Genomic DNA, 11,380 nt, shown 5'->3' on the forward strand with positions numbered 1-11,380 from the left:
CAACCAACCCCAATGGAAAGGAACATGAACATGCAATTCACCTAAGAAATGTAAATATTCAAGTTCACATGAAAAGCCCATAAATAGGGAAGTTCAAATTTAATGCAAATGCTATAGTTTCCTTATCAGGCTGCCTAAAAAAATACTATATTAAAATAGTAAAGCACGGATACTGTGTCACCCAGAGCCTAATTTAACCATCCCTACACTTCCTTCCCCACCTTACAATTCAAAGAGCTATTTGGTTCTATCTTGAGGGAGAAGATTAGGATTAGGAATGTGGGAGCAAGGGGGACATAAAATGATATGAGGGAGTAGTGCTATTTTGAGGTGAGCTTTGTGTACTATCTTTGGGCCCCTTCCTTTCCTTTCATTTATTCTAATACTTGGATTGTCAAGGTAGACTATCATATGCAAATAATGTTTTCTCTTTCTCTCTTTGCCCTTGATCTCTTTACACTTTGGCGCTCTAGTACAAAGTTGAAGAGGAACCTTGAAAATAAACCACTGGATCTTAATCCTTCCTTTGAGGGGAGTGCTTTGCCATCATGTACAATTAGAGACCCTAGAACCCTAGGATTCTCATAGAGACCTGTATCACCTTAAAGCAGTTTCTTTTTATTCTTAGCCTACTGAGGTTGGTTGTTTCTTGTTTGTTTAAATCAGGAATGATAGTTAATTTCACATGCCTTGCTATTTGGAGATGGTCCCATGGCATTTATTTACCCATATAAAGGAGACTGACAGTGTTTGTTTGTTATTTTTTATTCTATTTTGTATTTCTTCATCAGGCATAGATTCAGAGCTAATGTACAATAAAGTGAATTGAGAAGTTTTCTGTCTTTTTCTATGGTTTTAAATAGTTAATTGAACTTGGGAACACTCTTCCTTGAATGTTTGATAGAACTTGCTTGCAATATTCTATTTGCAGGGGAAAGGGGTAAGATTAGGCTGAGACAGCAGTCTCAACCTCAGGGTTTGCTATGACTGAGAACCCTTTCCTTGTCCATGTGGGAACAGAGCTCTGCTCCATGTAGGCTTTGCTTCAGGACCCAGCTGCTAGGGCAGGCTCTGTGTAGAACCCACCAGACAAGGCATTCTTGACTTTTTGTGTATGTATCATGAATTCTGACAATATCGTAAAGCCTATGGACCCTTCTCAGAATAAGCTTTTTAAATGTAATAAGATGTATTCCACTTTAAAAACAAAATCAATAGCAAAAAAAAAAAAAAACTTTTCCATATAATTGCTATCGATGTGTGATATTTTAATACAGTAAATCCTTGCTACTCAATAATGGAACAGAAACCAGAACTGTCTGCATCAACTTAGGAGCTGTTAAAAATGCAGACTCGGGTCCTACCCCAGGTGATTAGCCTGCACAGTATACCTTATTGAGGGGCCTGGAGCTTAATGCCATGATGTAGTTTCAGTTCTGCTCACTAACCCAGTTGTGAATGTACTTTCAGGTCTGCTCACTAACCCAGTTGTGATGTAGTTTCAGTTCTGCTCACTAACCCAGTTGTGATGTAGTTTCAGGTCTGCTCACTAACCCAGTTGTGATGTAGTTTCAGTTCTGCTCACTAACCCAGTTGTGATGTAGTTTCAGGTCTGCTCACTAACCCAGTTGTGATGTAGTTTCAGTTCTGCTCACTAACCCAGTTGTGATGTAGTTTCAGGTCTGCTCACTCACCCAGTTGTGATATAGTTTCAGGTCTGCTCACTAACCCAGTTGTGAATGTAGTTTCAGGTCTGCTCACTAACCCAGTTGTGATATAGTTTCAGGTCTGCTCACTAACCCAGTTGTGATATAGTTTCAGGTCTGCTCACTAACCCAGTTGTGAATGTAGTTTCAGGTCTGCTCACTAACCCAGTTGTGATGTAGTTTCAGGTCTGCTCACTAACCCAGTTGTGATGTAGTTTCAGGTCTGCTCACTAACCCAGTTGTGAATGTAGTTTCAGGTCTGCTCACTAACCCAGTTGTGATGTAGTTTCAGGTCTGCTCACTAACCCAGTTGTGATGTAGTTTCAGGTCTGCTCACTAACCCAGTTGTGAATGTAGTTTCAGGTCTGCTTACTAACCCAATTGTGATGTAGTTTCAGGTCTGCTCACTAACCCAGTTGTGATGTAGTTTCAGGTCTGCTCACTAACCCAGTTGTGAATGTAGTTTCAGGTCTGCTCACTAACCCAATTGTGATGTAGTTTCAGGTCTGCTCACTAACCCAGTTGTGATGTAGTTTCAGGTCTGCTCACTAACCCAGTTGTGATATAGTTTCAGGTCTGCTCACTAACCCAGTTGTGAATGTAGTTTCAGGTCTGCTCACTAACCCAGTTGTGAATGTAGTTTCAGGTCTGCTCACTAACCCAGTTGTGATGTAGTTTCAGGTCTGCTCACTAACCCAGTTGTGATGTAGTTTCAGGTCTGCTCACTAACCCAGTTGTGAATGTAGTTTCAGGTCTGCTCACTAACCCAGTTGTGATGTAGTTTCAGGTCTGCTCACTAACCCAGTTGTGAATGTAGTTTCAGGTCTGCTCACTAACCCAGTTGTGATATAGTTTCAGGTCTGCTCACTAACCCAGTTGTGAATGTAGTTTCAGGTCTGCTTACTAACCCAGTTGTGATGTAGTTTCAGGTCTGCTCACTAACCCAGTTGTGATGTAGTTTCAGGTCTGCTCACTAACCCAGTTGTGATATAGTTTCAGGTCTGCTCACTAACCCAGTTGTGAATGTAGTTTCAGGTCTGCTCACTAACCCAGTTGTGATGTAGTTTCAGGTCTGCTCACTAACCCAGTTGTGGTATAGTTTCAGGTCTGCTCACTAACCCAGTTGTGAATGTAGTTTCAGGTCTGCTCACTAACCCAGTTGTGATGTAGTTTCAGGTCTGCTCACTAACCCAGTTGTGAAGTAGTGATGAGCATAAACACTACTTTAGAGCCACAGCAAACACATTTCTCACATCGTTTGACAAGAGTCTCCAGTACCACTGTTTTTAGTGTGATTAGTTGCCTCCTTTCACAATTGAAGAAAATGCTAAACTGTTAGTTAAAGGTGGTGAGAATAAAAACGTAATCTTCCCCATACAAGTTCTTAGGCACCCTGAATGTTATCCATAGACCCCAGGTTAAGAACATTTCAAGTTGCTAGTGATCAGTGAAAGGGAGGGGTAAGGGTTATGGTATGTATAATTTTTTTTTTCTGTTTTCGTGTTTTTCTGTTGTCTTTTTATTTCTTTTTCTGAATTGATGCAAATGTTCTAAGAAATGATCATGATGATGAATATGCAACTATGTGATGATATTGTGAATTACTGATTATATATGTAGAACGGAATGAACATATGTTAAGAATGTTTGTGTTTCTTGTAATTTTTTTTTAATTAATTAAAAAAAAGAGAAAAAGGGCAGGCCACAGTGGCTCAGCAGGCAAGAATGCTTGCCTGCCATGCCAGAGGACCCGGGTTCGATTCCCGGTTCCTGCCCATGTCAAAAGAAAAAAGAACATTTCAAGTCATCTTGGACAAAGGGAATTAGTTTATAGCAAGCCATGCACTTGGTTTTTAAAAGCATTTACCTGATAATTGTGACATTTGCCACTTTTAATCCTATCTCATTGGCGGGAGCAAGTCATAGGCCCCAGCCCAGGGGGGTACATGATTCTCCCTGAAGGAGAGTAAATACTTGAGAATGCTGAACAATTTACCGTATGGGTAGATCTTTGACATAGCAATGTTTTGGTTTGGTTTTCATCATTGATCTGTTTTTGTTTTTTTTTTTTTCTATATCTTGATTCAGTCTTTGTAATTTTTTTGTTTTCCTGGAACATCATCCATTTTATCAAATCTTTGAAATTTATTGGGGTAAAGTTCTACTTGCTAGTCATATTTGTCTCTATCAATAGTCACATTTGTCTCTATCAATAGTCTCCTTTCTCTTTTCCAACTTTTTGCAGCGCTTCTCAACTGGGGATGATTTGCCTTCCAAGGGACACCTGGCAAAGTCTGCAGAAATTTTTGGTTGGCCCAACTCAAGAGAGTGCTACTGGATGCTGCCAAGCATCCTATAGTGCACAGGACAGGACAAAGGAATTATTCAGCCCAGATGTCAATAGTGTTGAGGTTGAGGTTTACTTACTTTTGGCCTTTTGTTAAAAATGAAGTTAAGTCTACAGATTTTCTTCTGAAAACCATTATAAGTTGTATCCTAAAAGTTTTTTGGGTTTTGTTGTTGTTGTTGTTGTTTTTACATGGGCAGGCATGGGGAATCAAACCTGGGTCTCTGGCATGGCAGGCGAGAATTCTGCCACTGAACCACCATCGCACCACCCTATCCTATAAGTTTTGATATATGGAGCTCTCAGTGTCCATTTCTAGGGAGTTTGTAAGCAGATTTTGATTCTTGAAACAATTTATTTTAAAAGATGTCCTGAAATTTCCAAGCAGAATTTTTTGAAAATTCATTTGTAAAGTCATGTTAGAATCATAAAAGTTTGACTCCTTTCTACTTGGTGAATTTTCTCTCCTTTTAAATATGAACGTTTTCATACATTGCCTAACATTAAAACTGAAGTCTCTGCTTTCTTTTTTCTTTTAGCATTTTACTAGAATTTTTTTCTATCATCTATTTTCTATTTCTGTCATTTTGATTTAGGTATTTTAATACATTTATCTGACTTTTTTTTCCTTAATGAAATTTAAATCTTTAACAGGGAAATTTAATCCATTTATGTTTATTGTGCTTACTGAAATTTAATTTTATTATCTTATTTTGCATTCTGTGGGCCAAGTTTTTTTTTTTACTTTTTATTATAGTAACATTTTGTGACTTAATTTCCTCTTCTTTCATGTGTACAATTCAGTAGTGTTAATTATATTCATGACATTGTATTACCATCAAGGTCCCTGTTTTTTGATGGCTTTGTTTCTCTGTGGTTTAGAAGATATACCTTCCATTTAGCTAGCTTTCTTACATTGCACATCTTAACCATTTCCTTTTTTTTTTCTGGTGTATATACTTCAAATATGATACCCTGAGTCATCCATCAAACTGCCTATACTTTTTCTTACAACTGAATGCTAGCCCAACTATAAGATTCTGTTAAAATAATTTCTATAGAGCTTTGAAGATATTGTTCCCATCTTGCTAGCATCCAGTGTTATCTGAAAAGTTTTGTCCTGATCTGAGACTTTTCTGGCTTTTTTTCTTCTGAAAGCCTTAACATCTTACCGCTATGTGTGGTGAGATTGCACCACCCTGCCTTAAAGCAAGCTATCTTTTTTTTTTTTTTTTTTTTAATTTTTATAAATAAAGTTTTATTGGAACATAGATGAGCTCATTAGAAAGCAAGCTATCTTAAGACTCGTGTCTGTCTTCCATGTTGGGACATAATTATTTTCTCTGCTCTATCCTGACTCTGTAAAACTGGCATCAGGACTTAACTTTTCTTATATTTCCCTCATGTCCTTTTTGGAGAACTCTGGGTGATTCCTTAGTTCTGTCTTCTACTTCTAAATCATTTTTTGATATCTTCTCTGCAAGTCACTGGAAGTTTTATTTTGAAAATAGTAATTTTTATTTTCATAGGAATTTCAATTCTCCGATTTGCTGTGATAACTTTCCTTAAGCTCTTAAACTGGACATGTCTTTCTGGTTCTGGGTAGATTCATTTTTATATAGACATGATGAACCTGGAGTGGTTGTAGTGGAGGTATAGAACACGGTGCTGAGTGGAGATGTTCTGGGCATGGGGCTCTCTATTTTCCAGGGTATCTCTAGCTAATCGGGGCCCTTGCATCAGTTCTCTGACCTACACAGCCTCTTTGCTAATAGCAGATGCCACAGCTGCTTACTATTTGGCACAAGTGAAGGAAGAGGTCAGCCTGGTATTTTCCCTATGGCTTATCAACCATTGTGCAGGAAAGTTGTTCCAAGATCTCTCTGATCTTAAATATTTCTATAACCACTCCCTGTTCCCAAATAGGGTTTAGCTTATAGTTTTCTTCATCAATCTGATTTTATTCAATCAGTCTCTTAAGGTGTCTTCAAAACTCCACTCCATCTGTGACATGCCATCTTGTTTCCCAGTGTCCAGATTTAGGCTTCGGTATGTTCCTGTCTCTGAATATGTGGGCAGAAGGAGGAGGCAGACGCGTTTGCCTGGCCTACCAACTTGCCAAATCTCTGTGTAGTCATCTTGATAAAGAAACCTTTATGGCCTTGAATCCTTCTTATATGTTTTAAGGAGACAAACCGCACAAGTGTGAGTTCTGCGACAAGTGCTTCAGCCGGAAGGACAACCTGACAATGCACATGCGCTGCCACACCAGCGTGAAGCCCCACAAGTGCCACCTCTGTGACTATGCCGCTGTGGACAGCAGCAGCCTCAAGAAGCACTTGCGGATACATTCTGATGAGCGGCCCTACAAATGTCAGCTTTGCCCCTATGCCAGCCGCAACTCCAGCCAGCTCACTGTCCACCTCCGATCCCACACAGGTAAGTCCCTGACCTGAAAACTTTTGTCTCTTTCCCTCTCATTTCTAGACCTTCATTTACTCAAAAAACAAATAACTTAAATAACTTGGTGGTATAAGAAAAGGAATTTGGAATTTTTACGGTAATTATGAGGTTTTGTGGCTTTTCTTTTGCCAGGACAACAGTTTTCAGTAAAACAAAAATCTGACGGTTGGGTTTTATAGCTTGAGTGCACAGAATACAACGGGGGATGTGTCAAGATGCAAAAAAATGCATCTCAAAAGTCTAACATATAAGCTAGATGTTTCAGTAATTTAACTTGTACTTTGATTGCATGGCTTAATTCAGAAGCATGGATTGGGTCTGGAGATAAAGAAAATAGAAGTGAGAAAGTCAACTGAGAAATAAAGAATTTCAGAATTATAAATGACCGTATGTCCTCAAAGCAAGAGGCTCAAGCAAGACAAAGTGTGCCAGGGGAGAGCCAGACCTAGAGAAACTTCTCAATAATACTGGCTCCAAGGTTATCATGGAGCAGTGCCCTCAAAAGGGGAAAGGGTTTTGAATTTAGAAACCTATACCCAGCCAAACTCCCTCAGGTATCCAGATATCCAAGAATAGATGGATATCCAAGAAGACTTTACTCTCATCTACCATTCCAGTGGAAGTTGCTGGAAGATGAACTCTAGCCAAACAAGGGAGAAACCAATATTTGGCATGAGATATTTTATATGTGAATATCTGAATGTGGAACTTCAGACCTGAGATTACAATAAAAGGAAATATCCAGTTGATGCTTGGACAGAAGGTTAAGGGAAGAAATTCATTAAATTGGTAAGAATTTCTCTGTAAAAGACTACATGATCCAGAATCTAAATATCTTTTGAGGTTACGGTGAGATTCTCTTTTTTCTCAAGAAATTTGCAGTCCAGTCAAGAAGCAAGCTAAAATGTAGCACAAAATGAGAATATGAGAAAATAGAATCAATTTGATCTTATGCTGGGAACATTACCAAGTGGCCTGGGTGTGACAGTGAGCTCCTGTATGCGGGAGACAATGCTGGCACAGTATTTGGTGCTGGTGAATGTCACATACCCTGCCATACTGTAAATTATTTGTAGCTTCATTCTAAAGTTTAAAAGTAGCGAGATAAAGCATGGGATTTCACGAGGCAGAATGCAAATGTTATTGAACTCAAATGTGAAGATAAAGCTTTTCCTGACAGACATGGGCAAGTAGTGTGAGGAATGAAGAGGGAATCCTGAAAGACTGTGGAGCTGATGGACTAAGTGGTGTGAGATGTTACAGGGAAAGCAATATGAGAAGGGTAAGCGTCATAACCAATAGAATGTGGGGGAAGGGATGGATGCTTAAAACCTCCAAAACATCTAAAAATCCTTAACAGTGCTTCTGTAGGGTGTGGGACTGTAAGTTAGAGAGGAGACTATGGCTTTTCCTTATTTGTCCTCATCCCTTGCTGTCATGTTCTTGTGTTAATTTTATAAATAAAATTCAGAGTACAGTGCAAAACTTTGAAAAGTCCAATAACTGTTGTGATAAAGTTTAAACACTCTAGTGAGCATCGGTAGTCTTAGCTTAATTAGAAATGGTTCTGTGTAAATTAAAGCTCACTTTTTCCTGATTTCACACTCAATCCTGGGGTGTCAGGTTAAATGAGAGTTTAGATTTGAACCTCACCAACTGTCATTGTTAAGAGTGTGGACTTGGGCACCCAGGTCAGTTAACTTGACCTCCCTGAGCTTCAGTTACCCCATCTGTGAAATGGGGGTGAAAGTGCACACTCTTGGGACTGTCATAAGGATTGGGTGAGTTATTAAATGTCAGGCGCTCGGCCTCAGCACAATGCCTGGCATGCGGTAAAAAGCTCAGGAAGTGTTATTATTAAGAAGCTGCGGGTAGTTGGGTTCAGAAGACCCAACAGTCTTGTTGCGTCCAGGGGTCCTGATGTGTGCTTGGGGGGAGTTCTGTTTTGCCTGCCTGCTCTAATGGAAACACACCTTCCATTGCTAGGGGACACCCCCTTCCAGTGCTGGCTCTGTAGCGCCAAGTTCAAAATCAGCTCGGACTTGAAAAGGCACATGATCGTGCACTCGGGGGAGAAGCCTTTCAAGTGTGAGTTCTGCGATGTCCGCTGCACCATGAAGGCGAACCTCAAGTCGCACGTCCGCATCAAGCACACCTTCAAGTGTCTGCACTGCGCCTTCCAGGGCCGGGACCGGGCTGACCTCCTGGAGCACAGCCGGCTGCATCAGGCCGACCACCCCGAGAAATGCCCCGAGTGCAGCTACTCCTGCTCCAGCGCCGCCGCCCTGCGCGTGCACAGCCGAGTCCACTGCAAAGACCGTCCCTTCAAGTGCGACTTCTGCAGCTTCGACACCAAGCGCCCCAGCAGCCTGGCCAAGCACATCGACAAAGTACACAGGGACGAGGCCAAAACGGAGAACCGGGCCCCGGAGGGCAAAGAAGGGCCCAGAGAGAGCAGCTCCCAACACGTGGCCAAAATAGTGACCCAAAGGGCCTTCCGCTGCGACACCTGCGGCGCCTCCTTCGTCAGGGACGACTCTCTGAGATGCCACAGGAAGCAACACAGTGACCAAAGTGAGAATAAGAACTCGGACTTGGTCACCTTCCCGCCCGAGAGCAGTGCCTCGGGGCAGCCCGGTGCCCTGGTCTCCGTAGGACAGCTCGAGGGGCCACTGGAGGCCAGCCAAGGCCTCTAGTTCAGCTGTGGAGGGCTCCAGGCAGATGCTGTTGCCCGGCCCTCCATGGTGAGACCAGCAAGCCACACTTGGGTCACCAGCTGCAGTGGGTGCTGCTCCAACTTCGCAGGCTTCTAAGAGCGATGGTGACAGTGGCCATGGCGTGACACAGAGGCCGCAGCAATGCTTTGCAATGTTAAAGACGCTTCACATTGCTGTCTTCCCTCTAAGAATTAGCTAAGCCAGTTGACTGGGTCCTACAAAGGTGGAGATCCATTAAGCACTGTTCTGTACAATAGGGATAACTTCTTCAAGATGGATTCCACTATTAAAACTGATCTGTAATTCCTAAATTCTTGGAAAACATTCTCCGGAATTATTACAGTACTTAGAAGGCACAGAAAACTAAAAATGAACTGATCTGTGTAGTAGATGGGGTTTAAGATGAGGTCGGGTACATGGAGGGCATGGGATGGCTAGAAAAGCTCTGTCTTATCCTGGGTGGTAGTTGCAAAGCATTCCCCATATGCGTTTGTGTGTGGTTTCCTTTATCTGTTTTACAATAAAAAGGCAAATTCGGCTGTAGAAATACATAAGAACACTCCATTTTTCTTTACATCCCAACATAGACAAGTTATGGTGTGGGGTTTTCCACGCTCCACAGCCCCTGCCCAATTCGGTCATTTAAATTGTAAATGCACACAGGGTTTCTCAGTGTGTTAGTGAGAAAATCTGGTTTTGTACTGCAGTGAAGTGAAACACAGTTTGGTCTATAGGTGGCACCAAAGATCAAGCTAACATAACCAGCCCAGGAGCATGGTGAAATTCAAAATTTGTTTTCTTATTCACAAAGAAAGGACTAGGGTCAGTGGGCCCAGGGCATGGTTCTGGGATCCCTGGACCAGCCTACTAACATCTCTTTCATCACTCAGTGTTTGAACCAACAAATTAGTGACAGTCCCTCTGTCTTAATAAATGGACAATTTCACTTGACCCCAGAATAGTAGACTAAGGAATCCCAGTGGATGCTATTTATCCAAAGTTGCTTTGTTTGCTCTACTTTGCATCTTTCTTTCAAATACAGTCTTTATTAAGTTCATAGTCTCATCATGAATGCCTTCATCCAGTTAAACATCTGTTTTTAAAACAGATTGAATAGGTCTTTGTTTTGGATAAAGCAGAAAAAAGGGTGTGAAACCAAACATTTATAGATTACATGCAGGGGAATATTCCACTTATGAAATAGCAAGAAGTACATAGGTTATTTTGTTGTATCAGTTGTTTGAACAAATCTGACGCCATTTAAGTTTTATATCAGGCAGTGATAACATACTGTTGTATCTCTTTATTATAAGAAATATTAAAATCATGCTAGAGACCCATGACAGTAATAATTTTTTCTTTGGGACTGTTTTTAACTGTTCAGAAATTGTGTTTGGTTACTGAATGCTGGTGCTGTAGTTAGATTCTGTTGTTATTTTAACACTATTTGTCATGAGTCTTGTCTGCTTTTTTCTGTTCTAGAAACAGAAGGACTGTTGGCCTTTCTAGTGAGAAACCATAGGTTGAACTCAAATATTCCTTGTCCTTCTGGTTTTATTACTGTTTGGATAAACAGGAAAGATATAGACCAACAACTCTATGATTTCAAGGGTCTTAGGTCCACCCTTGTATTATCTACAAATTTGCATTCTTGGTAAAACCCAATCAGCAACATTTTTCTGTAAAGTGCAAATGGTAAATTACTTTAGGCATTGCAGGGCCATAAGTTCTTTGCTGCAACTACTCAACTTTGATGGTAATGCAAAAGTGGTCATGGACAATAAGAAAAAAGACAGACGTGTTCCAATAAAACTTCATTTACAAAAAGCAAGCAGATGGGTCACATTTGGCCTACAGGCTGTGATTTACCAAACCTTGCTGTAGAATTTTTATCTCCTCAATTAACATGACCTGTAGAACACAATAAAAGAGGGTGAACCTTCTGGCAGTTTCATAAATAGGGTTTGCACAAGGCTGAGAATGTAATTCAAGACAATAAGGCTGAATGAGGATTGTTTAAAAAAATAACTTAAGAAACACTGAGACTGGTAAGAATTTGGAAGAAAGGTGGACTATGAGGGAAATCCCTAGGACCAGGAAATTCTAGGGGTGATGAATGGTTTTACTCCTATATTATTGGCAAGGAA

At 40.7% G+C, this 11,380-nt stretch overlaps 1 protein-coding gene across 2 annotated transcripts in view; it reads left to right on the forward strand.

Moving 5' to 3' along the window:
• The window catches only part of ZFP64 (ZFP64 zinc finger protein), a 79,558-nt gene extending 68,610 nt beyond the window's left edge, over window positions 1–10,948 (forward strand). For both annotated transcript variants that reach the window (XM_077113910.1, XM_077113917.1), the window contains 2 exons: window positions 6,241–6,492; window positions 8,503–10,948. In XM_077113910.1, the coding sequence (XP_076970025.1) occupies window positions 6,241–6,492; window positions 8,503–9,212 (962 nt within the window). In that variant the 3' untranslated portion in view covers window positions 9,213–10,948. The remainder of the gene's footprint in view (window positions 1–6,240; window positions 6,493–8,502) is intronic.
• Window positions 10,949–11,380: the final 432 nt, after the last annotated feature.

This window comes from Tamandua tetradactyla, chromosome 1, assembly GCF_023851605.1.
Source record: "Tamandua tetradactyla isolate mTamTet1 chromosome 1, mTamTet1.pri, whole genome shotgun sequence".
Taxonomy (NCBI): Eukaryota; Metazoa; Chordata; class Mammalia; order Pilosa; family Myrmecophagidae; genus Tamandua; species Tamandua tetradactyla.